The 21462-nt window shown below is 32.3% G+C and overlaps 2 protein-coding genes across 4 annotated transcripts in view; one reads left to right on the top strand and one right to left on the bottom strand.

The window, feature by feature from the left end:
- LOC143071140 (uncharacterized) overlaps window positions 1-21462 on the top strand; it is a 433270-nt gene that overhangs the window by 228246 nt on the left and 183562 nt on the right. The window lies entirely within an intron of this gene.
- Window positions 1-21462, bottom strand: part of LOC143071129 (uncharacterized) — a 350370-nt gene that overhangs the window by 300496 nt on the left and 28412 nt on the right. The window contains exon 3 of the mRNA XM_076245257.1: window positions 13904-14644. Coding sequence (XP_076101372.1) covers window positions 13904-14610 — 707 coding nt within the window. The 5' untranslated portion in view covers window positions 14611-14644. The remainder of the gene's footprint in view (window positions 1-13903; window positions 14645-21462) is intronic.

The raw sequence follows: 21462 nt of genomic DNA, 5'->3' as shown, positions 1-21462 counted from the left end.
AAAAAGGTCTAAATATGAAGCAGATTTATCTGTGTCGGTAGTATTTTTTATTTCAAGTTCACTTGGATATATTAAATGTAAGTGATCACTGAATCTATTGTTATTAAGAGACAGTACATCATCAATATACCGAAAGGTGAAATTAAAAGACTTGGTTAATTTCTTTTCTCCTTTCTGTACAAGCCCTTGGATAAATTCTACTTCATTGGAATACTAAAACAACTTGCAAGTAGAGGAGCGCAAATTACAAAGCCACATAGTAAATGAGTATATGTACGGATTGTTTAAGTGATGGCAATAACAGATGGATTTTATAATGCAAAAGACACCAATACTATAATACAGGCCTCCTCTTCATATTCAAAATACTGACGCCTCGTTAAAAAAATCTGCAGTTTTGGTATCTATGATTGGCTCGTATAACAAAACTAGAGGCTCTAAAGAGCCTGTGTCGCTCACCTTGGTTTTTGTGCATATTAAACAAAGGAAACATGACAAAATTGTGTTTTAGTGTTGGTGCTGTGTTTGTAAATCTTACTTCACTGGACATTCTTGCTGCTTACGGTTATCTCTATTTATAATTAATGTTGCCCAGAAGTGACAGTAGAAAATAATTTGTAAAAATTTACACAAAAAATTACAAAACTTGCAAAAATTGTTAAATAAAGGCAACAGTACTATACCGATGTTCAAAACTCATAAATCGATAGACAAAAACAAATCCGGGTCATAAACCAAAACCGAGGGAAATGCATTAAATACAAGAAAATGACGACACAACATTAAAATGTAACACACACAGAAACGTACTAAGCATTTGACAAAATCCGATGTGAACAACAAATATAACATTTAAACTAAATACTAGAATTTAATTCAATAATAATTAAATTCAGTTATTGTAATTATATAACTTGGTATGCCTATTATTGATTTAAATTGACGATGTGTTCGATTCATTTTATACTGGTCACTTTAATATGCTAATTAGTTTAGCCCGCGAAATGTTGGTCCGTGCAATTTACCTCGTGTGGTTTGGTCATTTGAATTCAAACCTTACACGGAGCTTGACCAAAGCTATAGAATTTAAAACACAGAAGAAAAGATGAGTATTCTTTTTTAGTTTTAGAATTAAGCAACATTTTATAAAAAATAATAGCTCAACAAATAAACTGTTAATCTTGTTTTTCTTTCTTAAATAGTTTTAACTTTGTTAAATGCTTTAAATAGTCGTGAACTTTTTCTTTGGTGTTATAACTGAATTTAAATTCTATCATTGCGTAAATTGTCAATCTTTTCTTGGATATTATTTTATATTTATATTTGTAAATTGAGTAGATGGTTATACTTATTGTGCGAGTTGTTATATCTAATTGTTTAACTGTCTTAATACGCTAATGAACATTTACCATGTTATTTATTCTTAATCCAAATCTAAATCTTGCAGTGCGAAGTAACCGGTGAGTAAGCCACATATTAATTTCAACATAAATGTACATATAAATTCTTTTTAGTCCTCAATATGCATGAAATAGGTGCCACTGGACATAAAGAAAACAATCTATGAATCTAGGTATGGCAACGAATGCTATTCACATTCAATGCATTTTGAACTTCAGTCCTGAATGAGATTGGTTTACAGATTTCACTGTATAAATATTGTAACTGATATACAGATATGAATTTACTTTACTTTTATACATACAAGTATTTTAATACAGTGATCTGACATAATTATTTGTTTGAAATTTCTGGAATAAGAATAAAATAAATGTTATATTATTTTAATTGTTTTTCAGTGCAACAGGTATTTTAGTCCAGTAGAATAATTGTTAAAAGGTTGTTGTTTTTTATTTATAAGTATTCACTATACATGCTATATAAGAATAAGAATATTTCATTAAATGTTAATGAAAAGGGAACATTCTAAAACTATCATGACAATACAAAGACAGATGACATATTTCAAAATTTTTCTTGTCTCTCATGGTACAACTGATTTTTATAGTTTGTTCTTATGTTGTACTGTCACAGGTCAGGGGGGGGGGGGGGTTTGGCCCCTGCTAACATGTTTAACCCCACCACATTCTGTATGTATGTGCCTGTCCAAAGTCAGGAGCCTTTAATTCAGTGGTTTTCGTTTGTAGATGTGTTAAATATTTGTTTTTCGTTCATTTTTTGTACATAAATTAGGCCGTTAGTTTTCTCGTTTGAATTTTTTTACATTTGTCATTTCGGGGCCTTTTATAGCTGACTATGCGGTATGGGCTTTGCCCATTGTTGAAGGCTATACGGTGACCTATAGTTGTTAATTTTTGTATCATTTGGTCTCTTGTGGAGAGTTGTCTCATTGGCAATCATACCACATCTTTTTTATACACACACACAAACATACATTTGTATATAAAGAGTAATATTTCATATTTTGTTTCTTTACATTCAAATGTTAATAAAGTTTTACTTTACATTTTCAATATACCAACTGATGCTCTGAAAAAAGGAATATATAAAAATCGTCATGTTATGTGACTTTGGACGATAGAATTTCATGAGAGTGGTTGACATTTTCATGCTTTAAGCTTCTATCTTGGCCAAAAAACTTAATATGGAGGATTGAAATTGACTAACAAGATGTAAAAGAAGCAAAATAAACAAAAGCTATAACCCAAATGATTATTGAAAATTTGATTTGCTATTTCTTCGTTGTTGTTATGTGTATTGATAAAAGTAAAACTGTTTGGAAATGTCTTCACAATGCCTTTAAAATGAGGTAAAGTTTTCTTAGATCAGTTGATTAAAAAAAAAAAAAAAAAAAAAAAAAAAATCACTTTCCGTACCTAATGAATCATTACTTTTTGTAAACTTTTGCAAGCCATCAAGGATGTTAGTTGAATATTTAAATATATATACTTTTCGATTTAATTGTTTCATAGTTTTCATGTATCATAGTCGATTATAGGATAGGAATATTTCTCATTAACGAAGGCCACTTCAATTGATATTTGGTAGATACAATAATTATTTTCTTTTATGACTTTCGTTATAAATATGATATTTACATTATGAATATACTTGAAATATCTGCCACTGGACATAGACAGCCACAATCAAGCATTTGCGTTTTTTTCTACTTTGGTTATTGCCATTGTATCTTAATACTAATTAGTCAATGGTAAAAATTGAAATATTTGTATTTCAATATTGATTCAATTGATTAATTAAGGGATGTAACATTGACAAATCATATACAATTTTACTAATGCATTGACTAACATTGTAATTATTTGTTTAAGCCAGTATGCCGAGAGTAAAAGGGGAGAGGGTACTGCCAAACCGTGCTGTACGTAGGCAAAATCAAATACAGCTACCGGTAAACAGAAGGCTTCGCCCAAAGAGAGCTGAAATTATAAGACAAAATATAGCCATTCCACAACAGCAGTTAATGCCACCACAACAGCCATTAATACCACCACAACAGCCATTAATGCCACCACAACAGCCATTAATGCCACCACAACAGCCATTAATGCCACCACAACAGCCATTAATGCCACCACAACAGCCATTAATGCCACCACATCAGTTATTGCCACCGCATCAGTTATAACCACAACAGCCGTTTGTACCACTACAACCAATTCTACAACCACAACTCATTTGAACTTCAAACTTCCTCAGCAGCCTGCTGAACAACAAGTTCCTGATCAGGGATGTGTACACCCAGGGCAGCCCACAGCTCGTAATTCTGTACAAAACGGTGAGATTTTAGTTATACCTACTAGTAATGATGTTGATGTGTTTGTACCACAAAAAAATATAAACCAAATATGGAATTTAGATTATGTTGATTTGGCACAATTACTTTACAAAATTTTTTTTTCAAATATTGATCAACCGAAAAAAGTGCTCGGTTTTGATGAAGATGGGGACATTTTAATTGACAGAAACAAATATTCAAAAGTAAATCATTATCTAACTTGGGTGAGTGGACTGAAGGGTTTTTAAATTATATGAAAATTTTATTGCAAAGATTCCCGGAATTGGCTAATGAATCGATTAGCTACATGACGATTATAAGGGGGTGTACCTTTTGAGAACTTTTATAAATTTGACATGCAATTTCGACTTAGAAAAGCTCGTGATCATATGCGTGCATGGGACGTCATTGATGGGCAGCTATGGCTTCAGTTTATTGCAGTAGGCATAAATCATGTTCCACAGACATCTTCTTATACTTCTCACACAGTTATTAGTCCTTGCTACGATTATAATTTTAAGGCCGTTTGTACTCGTATGAATTGTGTATACAGCCATGATTTCATGTATAAGATGTAGCCAGTTCCATCCTTCGATGTACTGTACAAATTATTCATATAACAAGAATAATCCTCGAAGTTCTGTAACTTCGGACTATTCTGCTCCTAGGTATTAAAACTACCCTAGGGCACCTGATGCAAACAATTTTGCACCAATGTATCAGTCCAGTGCTAGAGCAGTCAAACAGGTTTTTGAATACACATGGACGTTTTAACCCAAATACTCGTTTTTCGATAAATAATTAAAGATTTTCCTGTCAGCAGGCAAATTTTCTACGGATGCAATTTAATCATTTCAAATTTTATAATTTGTTTACAGCTTGCAATCACAGTATGATATTTGGTATTTTTAGTTGTCCCCCTGTTAATACTACGGTTTAAGAGAATATGTTGACTGACTACCCCGTTAAAATATTGGCAAATTTATTATATAATGGTTTTAAATATGGTTTTCGAGCACATCATACAAGCAAAACATTAAAGTCTGTTTTACAAGATCCAAATTTAGCTTGGAAAAAATCATGAGTGAATTGAAAAATGGTAGAATTGCGGGGCCTTTTTATTATTGACCTATTTCTAATCTACGTGTTTGGAAACTAATTTTAGAAATTATAATGGCATTTCTTATATTTGGGTGACAAGTGGTTGTCGAGTTCTGTTTTAAATCTCTTTATCGGTAGTGCAAGAGTTATTCAAATACTTGGCTTACGTATTAAATGGACTAAATTAATTTCAAAACGTTAAACATAAACTAAACCTGTATGACGTATGGCCATACCCCGTTTCACATTTAGTTAATATTAGCTGACATGTTTAAGGATGAATATTCTTATTCCACTGGGAATGCGTACCTTTCAGGCATTAGGTTTAATCACAAGATCAATGGTTTATTATACAACACTCATTCTTTTATTGTTCAAAAGATGCTCAGTGACATAAGCGACACGTCTGTCGTAAGCCTATATTTACTATTGGTATATTAACTAGACTTTTAGATGCGCTTAATTTAGTTTGTTATTCAGTATATGAAAAATGTTTATTCAAAGCTTCATTTTCAGCTAGAATTTTAGGTTTCTTAGTTTTGGAGAAATTGCAAATTCAAGTTTTAATGAAAATCTTATTGTAAAACGATCCAAGATATAATTTGATGCTTATTCAGGGTCACTTATTATAAAAGTTCCTTCTTAGAAAACAGATCAGCTGGGTAATTCAGTAACGACAATTCTGGAAAAGAATAAACTAGTTCAATTTGTCCTGTCCGGTTGATGTCGGACTACATTGCTGAGACACAAAGACGATGGACATTTTCATACACTTTAAAAAAGGTTATGCAAGAACAAACCTTGTATAGTTGAAACACTTAATTTCAGGGTACCTGAAAGATATTTGGGTAATTGGCTCTTTTATAGGAGCTGTCATATTAAGCTTATAGGTGAATCATTCGGATTAGTGATAGTTGGGTGTATTCCTAAATCAGATTCAAGGAGCTCTGAAAATGTTATATATATATTTTCTTTAAATTTCCTCATTGTTTGGTTTTCCCTTACAATGAATAACATAGCTTAGATGTTGACAGTATTGCATTTTAGCTGAAGTTTATGTTGATGTTGCCACATGAATATCAATTTAATGAAGTTCAAAGTATTGAATTTAAGTTGATGTTGAAGTTTTTGATGTTGGTGTTGAAGTTGATAATAATGTTGAAGTTGATAATATTGAAGTTGATAATAATGTTGTAGTTGATAATATTGAAGTTGATAATAAAATTGAAGTTGATAATATTGAAGTTGATAATAATGTTGAAGTTGGTAATATTTAAGTTGATAATAATGTTGAAGTTGAAGTTGATAATAATGTTGAGTTGATAATGATGTTGTTAATATTGTTGAGGTTGAAATTGATTATGATGTTGCAGTTGATAATGACATCGAAGTTGATAATGATGTTGAAGTTGATTGATGTTGATTCTTGCTGTTAAATTTGTCATGCGGTAAATTTTATGGCGGATTACAAGTTGTGCAACTAGTTACTCAACTTGTAATTTTGGCGGAATTTACTTTAAGCTGCTATGGACTACCCAGTGGCTCCTGATATAACTTTGTTACTGCTGGATCGCCCTTCAGTAATTCAATCGTCATCAAGTTTTGATTGACAAGTTGATTGTGTTTCTTTCTTGCAATAAATGCCATGACAAATTTACAGCCAAATAATACATAATTTCTTTAGTGATTTTGATTGATAGTTTATTCGTTGGATTCATTAATTACATCATGAGGTCAAACAATGAGAATACAGATTTAAACAATACAAGTACACTTACATTTTATCTAGGCCCCCCTTTCAATCTATGTGTATATATATATATATATATACATTAATAGAATTTAATTCAATAATAATTCAATACAGTTATTGTAATTATATAACTTGGTATGCCTATTATTGATTTAAATTGACGATGTGTTCGATTCATTTTATACTGGTCACTTTAATATGCTAATTAGTTTAGCCCGCGAAATGTTGGTCCGTGCAATTTACCTCGTCTGGTCTGGTCATTTGAATTCAAACCTTACACGGAGCTTGACTAAAGCTATAGAATTTACCCGCCCTCCCTTTTCCCCATTATGAATATTTTCTGCTGCTTTTCATTTATCGTTTCAGTTTTGGAAGAATGATTATAGAACCAGCGTCATGGCATATATAACAGACTGAGTTTGGAGCTTTTTTGTATTGTGAATGGACAGGCGGAATTTACTTCAAGCTGCTATGGACTACCCAGTGGCTCCTGATATAACTTTGTTACTGCTGGATCGCCCTTCAGTAATTCAATCGTCATCAAGTTTTGATTGACAAGTTGATTGTGTTTCTTTCTTGCAATAAATGCCATGACAAATTTACAGCCAAATAAAACATAATTTCTTTAGTGATTTTGATTGATAGTTTATTCGTTGGATTCATTAATTACATCATGAGGTCAAACAATGAGAATACAGATTTAAACAATACAAGTACACTTACATTTTATCTAGGCCCCCCTTTCAATCTATGTGTATATATATATATATATACAATAAATGAATTTGGGATAGAAAAGTACCGTGACACGTCTTATAATAATGTGAATTCACACTCAAATGATTATACGAGGAAACAAACGACACAAAAGAAACACAACTTTTAAATGTAACACACACAGAAAAGAACTATCATATAACATTGACCATAATCCTGACTTGGTACAGGACATTTTTAAAAAAATAAAAAAAAATGGTGGGTTGAACCTGGTTTTGTGGCATGCCGAACCTCCCTCTTTTATGGCCATGTGAAATATAACATTAAAATGACAACACAACATTACAGGACTACAATACAAATAAATAGGAGAACACAATAGACAAAGAAACACACGAATAATAGCTAACAAAAGGCAACAGGTTTAAAATTTAATACGCCAGAAGTGTATTGTGTCCACACAAGACTTACTTGTGACGCCAAGATTCAAAAGTTTGAAAGCCGAAACAAGTACAAAGTTGAACAGCATCGAGGACCAAAATTTCAAAAAAGTTGTGCCAAAAACGGCCAGGGTTTTCTGTTAGGTACCAGAACATCCCTATTATTTAGAATAATTTATACTTTTGTAAACGGTAAATCTTATAAAATGACTATATAAAAGATATACATGATCAAACTGAAGTATAAACTAATTACAGGAAACAACCGAAAAATTGACTATAAAGGGTAATTACTCCTTAAGGAGTAAAATAATCATTTTTGTCATGTGGACTTATTTATAGTTCTTACTTTGCTGTACATTATTACTGTTTACAGTTTATCTCTATCTATAATAATATTCAAGATAATAACCAAAAGCCTGCAAAAAATTTTAAAATTACCAATTCAGGGGCAGCAACCCAACCAAAAAATGTCCGATTGGTCTGAAAGGTCTAAATGCTTTGGTTTCATAGATATGAACCAAAAACTGCATGTTACCTTTAGTACTATTTGTAGCCATGACGGCCATCTTGTTTCATGGGCGGGGTCATCAGACACATTTTTAAACTAAATACCCCATTAATAATTGTGGCAGAGTTTAGTTAAATTTGGCCAAGTAGTTTTAGAAAAGAAGATTTTTTAAAAAGATAACTAAAATTATAGAAAAATGGTTAAAAATGACAATAAAGGGCAATAACCCCTTAAGGAGTCACTTAACAATTTTGGCCATGTTTAACTTATTTGTAGATCCTCCTTTGTTGTACATTATTGATGTTTAAAGTTTATCTCTATCTATAATAGTATTCAAGATAATAACCAAAAACTGCAAAATTTCATTAAAATTACTAATTCGGGGGCAGCAACCCAACAACGGGTTGTCTGATTTGTCTGAAAATTTCAGGGCAGATAGATCACCCGTTGGGCCAGGTGAGCAAAAAATTTGACCACATCAACCAAAAAAGAAAGTAGCACTATATAAAAAAGGCATGTTGCCGCATAATAAATCATTATTTTTTACCTCACGATTTATTATATATAAAAAATGACAGTAATATCAAACACAATTGCTACGTCATTATATAGTGCTTGCATGTTCTTTTTTACTCAAATTAATTATTCACAAAATTACCAGTTTTGAAATCTCAGGCTGGATAGCATAAATAAAGCATTTACAAAAACTGACCATATTTGCACTTTATAAAGTAAATTCATTTTGCAAAACATTAAAGCAATTATGTGTTTTATGTAAGGAGGAATTATTTTGTTCCGTTGTATTTACACTTATAGTTGATGTATTTTACTCAGATTATGGTTTGGTTTGAGTTGCATTGATAAATAACTATTGAACAGCGGTTGACAACAAATCAGTAGTTTTTATATTTCAAACTGGCTTGTATAACCAGAGTATTTGACCACATCAACCAAAACCAACCATATTTGTATAGTGCTATGACAATGTATATAGGTGCATAATAAATCAGTAATTATTTTAACGCCGGATGGATTATTTATTACAAATGTCAGCAATCTTGGAACACAATTACTTCAAAACTTTGTCTGCATAAATTTATTGTGCCAGCATGTCTTCTTTTTCTTAATCAAAATATTAACTTGTTAAAAAACTGAGTAGTTTTGTTATATTTGTGTATTTAGTAAAATGTGTAAAAAAAACTATTTGACAGTATCACCTAAATTGATCAAATTTGAACTATATCATGACAATAATATAGCTGCAAAATGAATGTATTTTTTTTTTATGTCATGATATATTATAATAATACAAATGGTAGCAATATTGAAACACAATGACTATAACATGCTTCCCGCATCTATGTCTGTCCTTTTTTTTATTAAAAATATTGACGAGCCACAAAAAATAATCACATTCAATATGCTGGCCCGTGTAACAAAACTATTTGACCGCATCAACAAACATTAAATATATTTGTACTTTATAATAAAAAGTATGACTTATATGAGTTGATATCAAAAGTGAAACGTTTACTGACTGACCGTATTCATGATCATTTTCACTTTCTTATGACAATGTCATAGCCGAATATCAGTCAGTATATTTTTTTAGTTCTTGATGGAATGTATCAAACAAATGACAGCAATACTTGTACACGGTGACTATAATGACTACACATTTTTGTCCACATCAATTTAGAGAGTCAGGATTTCATCTTTCATGATTTTTAACCGTCACTGAAGTAGGTAGTTTCCTATTTCATAATGCTGTGTGGTATAAATCCAGTTTCCCGCGTCATCTAACACTGACATGACTGTTATATACTGACTTTATTTGGACTTGATAATAAAAAATTAATGCAGGTGTCATCTGGAAAGATTATACTGAATGAATGATAGTATATTAAGTTAGTTGACTGATTGTTTTGCTGGTAGCTTAATGTCCAGTGACAAATATTTCATTCATGGTAATAGAGAGTTTACTTTTTCGGACGTTTCAGAAATCATTTATAATCGATAACTATGAATCTTCTGAAATTGGCGAGATAGTTCATAAACAACACGTTTCATATCCGGACACTATACGGACATCGTTTGAACATTTCACAGGAAACAGAATCCATTGAAAAACGAAGAAAAATGCATGTAATGCATAAAATAATATCTAGAAAGAGACTACAAAAAAAATCGTGGAACGACCCAACGTAAACTATGATGTTGATATCAAGACAAATAAAAATAGTTTTCCAATGCGGTGGATACCCTTTTTATCTGCCTTTCAATTAAAAAGGGTCCTTCATTTTGTTATAGCTGACTGTATATATTTGGATCCAAAATGCTGAAATTTGATATCCATTATTATATGTATACTATAAGAAAATAAAAAATGAAAAAAATGAAAGGTGTATAAAATGTAAAAAGAGTCACTAACGAGTAAAGTTATTTAGTGTACTTGAAAAAGCAATACGATCATAGTTTACATAGAATAACATTAGTAGTAATCACTAATTGATTTATATTCATTATGCTTTAAGAATGTACTTAGGTGAGGTTTTGGAATACGTGTCGAATGTTCGGACTCCTTGGTGTTTTTACATACGATACAAGGTGAAATATTTTGCCCAATAACACCTGTTTATCTTTCAACATAAGACTTAATAACTCATAAAAGGTCATTTGACAAAATTCAAGCAGATTCTTGATTTTCCTTCTTTTGATTTGAGATCCTAATAATACAAATATAAGGTAAAATTCCGAGTAAGCCTTTCCCGCCATTATTTATAAATCAAATATCTTGAAAAGGAGCTCCATGACCTATCAACATTTTTAGCTTATTTTGATCCTTAATTAAAATTCTTCCAGTTAAAATAATCAATTTTGAATGCTTGAGTTATTTAATTTTACTTTAGAACACATCCTCAAGCTACCAAGTTAATGATGCCCTCGGGGAATAATCCAAGAGCAGTAAAGTGTCTTCTATGGAGAAGCTTGACATCGACTTGATTGTAGTAAAAATTCAAATTACAAAACCTTGTGCAATCATCACGCATTACGATATCTCGGACGTTCGAAAATAAGATGTACTCGTCCTGGTTTGGAATGTTATATTTGCCACTTGACATTAAGCTACCAATAAAAACAATAAAGCGTCATTGTATACTGAGAGTCAGTCAGTTCACTATTCCCAGATGATACCTTTTCATTGTAAAGTACATAAATAATTAGTCATTGATGTGTTGCATTTATTTATTTTTTCGTTTTTTATTAGCAAAAATTCGACTGTTTGTGTTCTTTTTTAAAATGTTTTACATTTTTTTATTTAGAGGCTTTTTAAAGCTGACTATGTGGTATGGGCTTTGCCGTATGTTGACCTATAGTTGTTAATGTTTGTGTCATTTGATCTCTTGCGTATCATTGGCAATAATACCACATTTTATTTTGATATGCATATCTGTTATCGATGTTGCCGTCAAACTTTGTTGTCAGCTAGCCTGATATATTTAAAGTGCTGATTTTTTTGTGATGCGTCAACATTTTGAATAAAAGAAATCATGCTTGCACTTTAAATTAATGCGGAGAAAATTTTGTTCTTATTGTCTACCAGTATTGCGATCATTTTTATTATACAATCAATCCTGACATAAAAATAAATTGTAATCTGTCATCATGATTATGCGTCCATATGAATTTAAAGTGCAAATACGACCAGTTTAGGTTGGTGCAGTTAAATGATTCTGTTATGTAAACTAGTCTGAGGTATCAAAACTACTGAATTTGTTTGACAAGCCAATATTTTGAATAAAGCGTGAACATCTTGGCACACTTAATTGATGAAGACAACATTTTGTAGTCATTGTGTTACAATATTATAGTCACCTTTATCAAACGACCAGTCCTGGCATAATAAGAATTAAAATTACTGATTTATGATACATTTATGTACATTTTCAAAATAAAGTGCAAATATTTGTCGTTATACAAGCCAGCCGGCCAGTCAAGACTATTATGACTATAATTATGATATCAAAAAGAAGATGTGGTATGCTAACCAATCAGACAACTCTCCACAAGATATCATATACCATAGAAATTATTAACTACAGGTCACCGTACGGCCTTCAACAATGAGCAAAGCCCATACCGCATAGTCCGCTATAAAAGGCCCAGAAATGACAATGTAAAACAGTTCAACCGAGAAAACTAACGGCCACTTAGAGAGCCGTGGTGTAGTGGTTAGTGCATCGGACTACTAACACAAAGGTTCCTGGTTCGATTCCAGTCTGGGATGAAAATTTCAGGAACTGCATTTTCGGCTCTCCCTAGACACCATTTGCGAGTATGATCTCGAAGAAACGATGATAGTCCGTCGGAAGGGGACGATATATGGCTGATCCGTGTTAAGAGAGAGCCATATCTCTTGCACGCTAAAGACATCCTTGTAGATTTCGAAAAAGAGCAGGCTAATGCCGCTACAAGGCAGCACTCGCACCCGCAAAGTGAAAAGGGATTAATATAAGTTGCAAAACTTGTTTCCCAATCCACTATAAATAAATATGTTTAAACGAAACTAACTAAAGGCCTTGTTCGTGTAGAAAAAATGAACTAAAAACAAATATGTAACACATAAATAAACAACAACTATTGAATTACAGGCTCCTGACTAGAGGGAGTAAATATTTCGAATAAAAAGAGTACACGAAATTGATGCAGACACTATTTGGTAGTCATTGTGTTCCAAAACCTGTCTCACCTGTATTATACAATCAATCTTGACACAAAACAACTTTTTGATTTATTATTCTGATTTGTTGGCCATGTTAACTTTCACATTAAAGTGGAAACATGGGCAGTGTTAGTCGATGAAAGCACGTGATTTTCTTATACGAGCTTTCCTGAAGTATCGAAACTTCTGAATTTGTGTTTCAAAATATGGTCAGTTTTAATTGATGCTTCAAATAATTGTAATATACCAGAAAGCAAAGGTATCAAAACTAATAAAAGTTTGTTACGAGCCACTATTTTGTATTAAAAGATGGTATATTGACAATCTAAATTGAAGCAGACAGAAACTTGTAGTCATGTGGTCCAATATTGCAGACTTTTGTATCATGCGATCCTTCCTGACATAACAAAATACTGATTCACCATGCGATTATTATACTATCGATCTGTAAGTCTAATGTATTCAGCAGTTGTAATTAAACCTGTTTATTAATTTCGTCTACATTTTCAGGCATTTACTTAGATATAATATTTGAATAACCTAAATCAAATATGCTATAACAGGAGTTTTTATATATTAAGTCATAGAGAGTCATTATTGTGTCTTAAATTATTTGACAATCACATGTTGACAAATGACATGTAAAACTGATTTTGTAAAATATTAAGATTTAGAGTTATTGTTAACAGCTTAACGTATATCCTTCGAGAAAGATATAGAATAAAAAACAAACATAATATATACGTGTTTAGTAGAGATTCGTTCAAGCGGCACTCCAATGATCATTTTATCTTATATGATATACACCGTACAAGTTCACGTAATAGTTAAGGGAAACAATGAAGTGGTGTTGTAAAAATAACAATCAATGTGTATCTTAATGTTTAAGTTTCCTACAAACCTTAAATCAGGGTCTGTGTTTCCATCACGAGGACGTTGAAAAGACACTCTATCATCTGTACTGAGGAACTCCGACTCCATATGCTGCTGTAATATGTGTCGTTTAGAATTATCTTTTGAATTAGAAATGTTTCTTGTGATATTCAAATGATGTATTCCTGCTTTTCCCCTTTCTAATTCGACAAGAAATGAAACATCACAACTCTTTACATTTCTATTATGTCCAACTGAATTATTCATATGTTTAGTATTGACTCCTTTCGAAACGAATTCGCCTACAGTATTTTTATTGTCAGAAACATCATTTACATTTGTTGCTAAGATGTATTGTGTTTCATTCGAAAAGTTTTCAACGGACTCTTCCACATTTTCAGAATCTGTATCCTCCGAAATATTTTCTTCCTCACTGCTCGTTATAGTTTCTTCTTCGGAACTGTCTGCCCATTCGGAACCAGATTCTATCCCAGGTGTGATGCCTGTTATATCTTTTCTATAAATACTTTCAGCATTTTCAACAAACGTGTTGATGATATAATCTGAATGCATATATCTGAGATGTTTCCCTAATTGACTATAATGCGCAAATGTTAACGGACATATACTACAGGGAACGCGTGGTTGTTTTGCATGGATATACATATGACCTCTTAAACTGTACTTATTCTCAAAAGGGATACGACAAAATGAACACCAATGTTGTCGTTCCATGTTGCAATATGAATTGTTCCGTTTCTTGTAAGACCTAAAAAAAATGTCATTGTAATGTACTCTCAATTTTCTTAGTAATATATGCAAATACATTAAGTAACTTAAAAGATATAATATGCATTTAAAAACTTTCAACCAACCGTGTCGACAGTGTAGTTGAAAAATAGACGGCGCTTGTGTGGTCGTGTTTGACATTTGACCAAAATTAATATCATAACTCAAAGGTTGTATTCCGTTCTACTCTATCTTTAAACACCAGGATGATTGCATTTAAAACACTTTTTTTTATAAATTGATGCACATTTTACAGTTCTAGAGATATCCTGATTACGTTTGCTAAAACAGCGCATAATAAGCGAAAAAAGGAATTGGTAAAATAATTAATTGATTGATTTGGATTGATAAATATCTAGTTGCAAACATTTCATGCATGTTAAGGACAAGAACAAATCCACAATGCATACACAATGTTTAACCTGTTATGGAGACTGTCCGAGACGAAGATGGACGTGGCTGAGTACCTGCTCATCCCGCAAAGCCAAACGGACACCCTTTTTTGACAAGGGCACCACGAGCAATCGGATAAAAATCTAAATGACTATATTTCTATTCATCTGTCACACATAAGGTGATTTAGGAAATGCATGGGCTGGACTAGTACTTACCGTGAAAATACCCTTAGCAAGGACATGATGAAAATGTAAATTTTGTCCAACAGTACTTTGCAAAAAAGGTTGTGTTCAAAAAGTGAGAAAAAACAGCTCACCCTAAATAAATTATACGTACTATCAACCTGTGTAAATGAATACTCTATAGCAAAATTACATATTACTATTCATTCCATACTACACACAGTTTATATTTCCCACATTATCATGACCTTCAAACGAACTTACACAATACCTTTTTGTATGGAACTAGGACTAGATATCTGATTATATATTGTGCATGGATGCTACCTCATTGACTTATGAATATTGTATGGTTATTTGTACAACGAAAGTAATTAAAAATTACGGGCCTCACAAAAAACACGAAGGTATATTTTGCACATTACCAACTGGATTAATATGATGATATGATGATTAAATAATATTTCATCGAGATATATGTTGTCAGCATGCAATTTAAATGAACAAGCAGATATGATCTTTGCATTTTGCAATCTTACTTAAACGTTGTTTACTAAAACCCTTTGACTTATATGTCTTTATTGATAACGGTTAAGGTTATCCTTATTAGGTATGACCCAGCGAACATGTTTGTTCATACCATTATTTTACTATATGTAACGTTATATAAAGTCAACATAAGTATACTCTGTTCAAAAGTCATAAATCGATTGAGAGAACACAAATCCGGAAAACAAACTTATACCGAGGGACACACATCAACTGTCTAAGAGGAAAACAACAAAACAACAGACACACTGACGTGCAACAAAAACAAATGCCAACATACATATAAACGAATTATAATAGATAACAACTGCCATATTCCTAGGTACAGGATATCTACAGGATGTTTTGTCTACAATAGACTCATCTATGACCCTCAATACTGTTAAAAGAAAGCCAACAAATGTACGAAGTTGAAGAACACTGAGGACCACAAATTCCTAACATTTTGCAAAATACAAAACAAGTAATCGATGCCTGATGTATAAAAGCTTAAGTATTTCAAACATTCAAAGTTGTGCTAACTATTAATGTATAATTATGATAATTTATGTCAACACATAATTGCTGAATACTGGGCTCGTGATACCCTAGGGCAATAAAAACTCTACCAGCAGTGGAATCCACCAAGTGGTTGTAAATAAACTCATCATAGATACCAGGATTGATATCTTGTATTTGCACCAGACGAGCCTTTCGTCTACAAAAGACTTATCAGCGACACTCGAATACAAAAATGTTAAAAGAATCAAATAAAGTACGAAGTTGAAGAGCACTGATGACCAAACCTCCTAAAAGTTTTGTAAAATACAGCTAAGGTACTCTATTTCTGAGGTGAAAAAACCTTAGTATTTCATATTTCAAAGTTGTTTACACTTTTAGTTTATAAGTATGACCATATCAATGATAACTCATGTCAACATAGAAGTGCTGGGCTGTCTTATGTGGAAATTATTACGTAATGTTAAAACCATATAAAGAATAGACAAATCATCATTACGAAATAACAAAACCACATTAGGTAATGAAACAACTGCATTATATGGAACGCCACAGCTGTCTTATGTGGAACTCTGATATGTATAGATTATCGGGTTTTCTACACATTGATATCGTAAAATATCAGCCGCGAGCCACAATGTGAACCTTTTTGGCGAGTGAGCGTAGCGAACGAGCTAAAAAGTTTCACATCGTGTCGAGCGGCTGATATTTTACGATATCTATACGAAGAAAACCCGATTATCTTTTTATCGTTCTATTACTGGTCGTTTCTTTCTCCCTAAGACAGTTTAACGCTTGAAAAAAGCACGCTTGATAACGTCTCCTCTCACATTGTGACGTCGCTGATAACTTCTCCTCTCACATTGTGACGTGACTGATAATGCCTGGTCTCGTTTGTAAGTCTTGATACGAGAATTACGGAGCAACAGAGCAGGTTGATATAGGCAGAGGGAAGGACGATAAAACGTTATGTTGTCCTACTATAACTTAATTATATTTTTTCTTTACTTAATATGGTTTTGACATTACATAATGATAAAGTTCGGGTTACTGTTAAGGAAAACTATGAGTCAGTCTTCGATTTCGAATTCAAGCCATCATTATAAAATTAAAGTTCTAGTAAGCATTGCGTTTCGAGTTGAACTTTAGTTTGAGTCACATCTAAGGGTAGAGTTCTAGTTATAACTTTGAATCTGAGTCACTTTTTGAGGTAGAGTCTGAGTAAGATTCGAATTTAAGTCTCATTTAGATTAATTAAGATTTCGAGTTGAAATTCGCGCTATCTTATATTAGTTCGTTTTTAAATTGTCTATCGTGGACCAAGAGCTTTTGCTAGGGCTTCCGAAAAGACGGCTCCGAGGAATGCGTACAAACTGAGATAAACAATGTTACAGTATACAAAACGCAACATAGAAGTTGAAATAAAGTTAGACGTGAGTGCCAATTGCCACCAGAGTTTAAATGCAGTGGATGTACGAAATCATGTATAGGCAACCGTACAGCCTTCAACACATCGTATAGTCAATCTACAAAAAAAATATGACACACATGATTCAACGACAACAGTTGAACTTCATGATCCTGACTTGGGGCAAGTTTATAAAGAAAGTGCACGTGGCGGAGTTTAACATGTATGTGAGCACCAAATATTAACTAACATCGGACTGTTGTAGTAGTGTAACAGCACAACATGAGAACAAAATGTAAAATAGACAAAAATGATACTCCCCGCAGTTCACTCTAAAGCAACTGTATTATAACAAAGTCAACGTATGACTTTCCTTGGGATATGATTGTGTCTGGGAGACACAATTGCTGCCCCTGCAGATGCAAAGTGTAATTTAAAAATAACTATAACATTCAACTGCTTATACCCAAAAAAATGAGTTCAATTACCTCCCAAAAGAGCAAAAGTTAATAAAACTAAAAACCCTGACCACATGCACACCTTCAATATATGTTCAAACAGACAGTAAAGAGAAATCTTCCTAAGATTCAAACTGTAGGATAAGTTATGCGGAATAACTATATACCCATAATGGGACGGACGGGCGGATGGGGGTGAAACATTATCATCCCCCCCCCCCCCCCACACACACACACACACTTTCAGTTGCAGGGGCATACAAAACAGTTTCAATTGGCCGACTCAATAGATCGCTATGACTGGGTAATATAAATACATCGGGGTGATCTCAGGTGCTCCAAAAATTTAAGAGATTCTGCTCGATGTTAGGCACCCGTCGTGTTATTCGTGAAAGTACAAACCCAGCGATTTGCTTTTATTTGGTAGTTCACATTCGAGGAAAAGATGACGGTATTATGGTTACGACAACTGGAACTTATCCGTCGTCACATGTGAAACAGATATTCAAAAAAAATAATATCTCAATTAGTGAGAGGTAGATCAGAGAATTCAATTGATAATCAAAGTACGGAATTACTGAAATTGGATGACCACAAGTTCTTGGGGATGGTCCGAAAAACACTTGTTTCAGAAAAAAAAATCACATCTCTATACCTGAAAGTGAGGTTAATGTACAGATATAATCAGTATACTTTGGTTTATTGTTATATATTATATTAATACTTGGATATTACTGGTACATGTACAAATTATTTTGATGCATTTGTATATCATTTTATTCTACTATATTGATAATAGTGCAGTGTAAGTATTTGTTGGACGCGTCACTCTTCTGTAATAATTTGATTTTTCTAATAGAATGGATTTGAGTCACAATTTGTAAAACTAAACTATTACAGGCCAAAGTAACATTACATAACAATTTTCGTCTTTAAAAAAGATGTGTGTTGAATATGCGACTGTGTTTTTATGTTTTCGAGTGAACAAAAAGAAGATAAAAAGATGTATGCCTTGTTCACACGTACATTTATTCGAATTTAATTTGAATCAAATACGTATCGAATTTGTTAAACTCGTTCACAAACTCCTCTTATTTTTGGTTCGAATAGATAGAACTGAATTATACGCATTATCCAATTCGCATTAGAAATGCATTTTCGTTCGAGTTAGTTAATTCGCATTAATTCAAATTAAACGATGGTATGGACACTTTCTAAATTGTAAATCGATTTAAGTTATCAGTAATTTATTGATAATGCGAATTTAAAGTTTACATCGTTAGGACATTAAAGCGAATTTGAAGCACATTACAATTCGTATTAGAATTTGCGTTGTGAGACCTGTAGCGTTTCGAATGCGAATTAAACTAACTCGAATAAGACCTCGATCACACGTACATTCGATTCGATTGCGAATCGAATTCGCTAATTGCGTTATCACTCTCTTCTTTTCATAATCGAATAAGGATTGGCTAATTCGCATTAATTCGAATTAATTATACGGTGGTTTCATTGATTATGCGAATTAAAAGTTAAAGTTAACGTCCGTCGTTAGGACAGTAAAGCGAATTTGACGCGCATTGCAATTCGTATTAGAATTAACGTTAGGACATAAAATGTTTCGAATGCGAACTAAACTAATTACTAATTCGGTATTGTGTGTGAACGCAGCATAAGTTAATGCAACTCAAATGCGATTAACTTGTGAACGCAGGACTTTTTTTTTTTTTTGTTGTTGCAATTTGTAACTGACAACGAAAATGTAATCGTGTTTGGGTCGAAAGTTTATCGACTATTTGTAACCTCTGAAATAAGGGTCGACATAACAAAGAACTTCATAAAGTTGAACAAATGAACAAATATATAATTTGATGCCATTTGATTAAAAGTAAATTTTAATATACAATAAGGGGACGACCATTTGATAATTTAAAAGACCAATTTGTAGGATAAAGCAAAACATGTAATTCACATAGTTGTAATTCACAAAGTTAAGTATCTGGCGGCTTTTTTTTTAGCGATGTTTTGCCTGCAGATAATTTTTCATACCTGTCAATTATTTGGGTTGTCAAATTAAGTTAAAAGGGGGCTGATTATCATTGATACAACTATGTCAGCTAAGTTTTTATAACACATTATAACTACAACTTGATGTATCTCCTAACTGGAATACAATTTAAAGAAGTTCATAAAGTTAGATATAAAGTTCTTAAATAAAATAAAACTCATGTTTAAAACAAAATTACTAAATTAACAATTGAAATGCAAAACTAAGAGAATAAAGAAGGGCAACAAATGAACAAAAGACAAACACGGCAACAGATAAAACCCAAAACAACAAACACAAGACAGATAGCACTGAAAACTAAAAATTAATGAGAAACATGGATCCCGAAAAAATGGGGCTACGTAAGAGAGTGAACAGAACTTGCTTCTTGCCACTCGCCGTGAAAACAATTTGATGTAGACTAGCTTTTGCTTTTGAAATTTCCTACATGAGGCGTTTGCATTTATGTATTTACAGCCCTGTAAAAAAATAGAGGTAAATGTTCCTGAGACAATATACCTTAAGTTAAATCAGGGACTTTCATACTAACGAGACTAGTCTCTATTGATTTAAACTGATTGTTAAGCCGCCTGTTAAAACTACCACCAAACAATAAAGTTAGTTTCGTATCTCTGATATACGATGCTAGTAGTTATTTGCGTATTTCACAGTATATTGTTAATATATAAATATAATTAGTTGTTAATACAAAATCTTTTTAATAGTCATTTACGATGACAAAAAATATAAGATTTTGAAAGAATGATGAATTATTAAACTTAGACGTATCGTTTTAGTATAGAAAGTCCCTGGTTAAATGAAACCAATTTTTTGACATTTCAAGTAAATTTATATTCATACATTGTATTATATAAAGATTTGGCCAATTTTTCAAGAAAACAAATATGAAAAAAAGACGAATTTTGAGAGAAACCTGGTGCCATCTCATACTTAAGAATAGTGTGGCGTAATCAATTACATCTAAGATTTGATGGTCAGTTCTTATTCAGTTTAATGATTTTTCATCTTATTTAATGTGACGCTTTATACGATACATTAGTTGCACAGTTGAACTGCAATAGCATTTACAAGTTTATCCAAATACTTTAAGACCATTAATCAATGCCTTACATAAATTAAGAACAAGTTTATAGCTCGATCGTGTGAGAAACTTTATGTATTGGTCAGATATATTAGAGTAGTAGCTTGAAGTAACATGTTGTTTTATAGAGCTGATATTTAGTAACGTTTTGTATTGGA

Source organism: Mytilus galloprovincialis, chromosome 1 (genome assembly GCF_965363235.1).
Source record: "Mytilus galloprovincialis chromosome 1, xbMytGall1.hap1.1, whole genome shotgun sequence".
NCBI classification, from domain to species: Eukaryota; Metazoa; Mollusca; class Bivalvia; order Mytilida; family Mytilidae; genus Mytilus; species Mytilus galloprovincialis.
The sequence above is the reverse complement of the archived record's forward strand: the minus strand, read 5'-3'. Positions and strand labels throughout refer to the sequence as shown.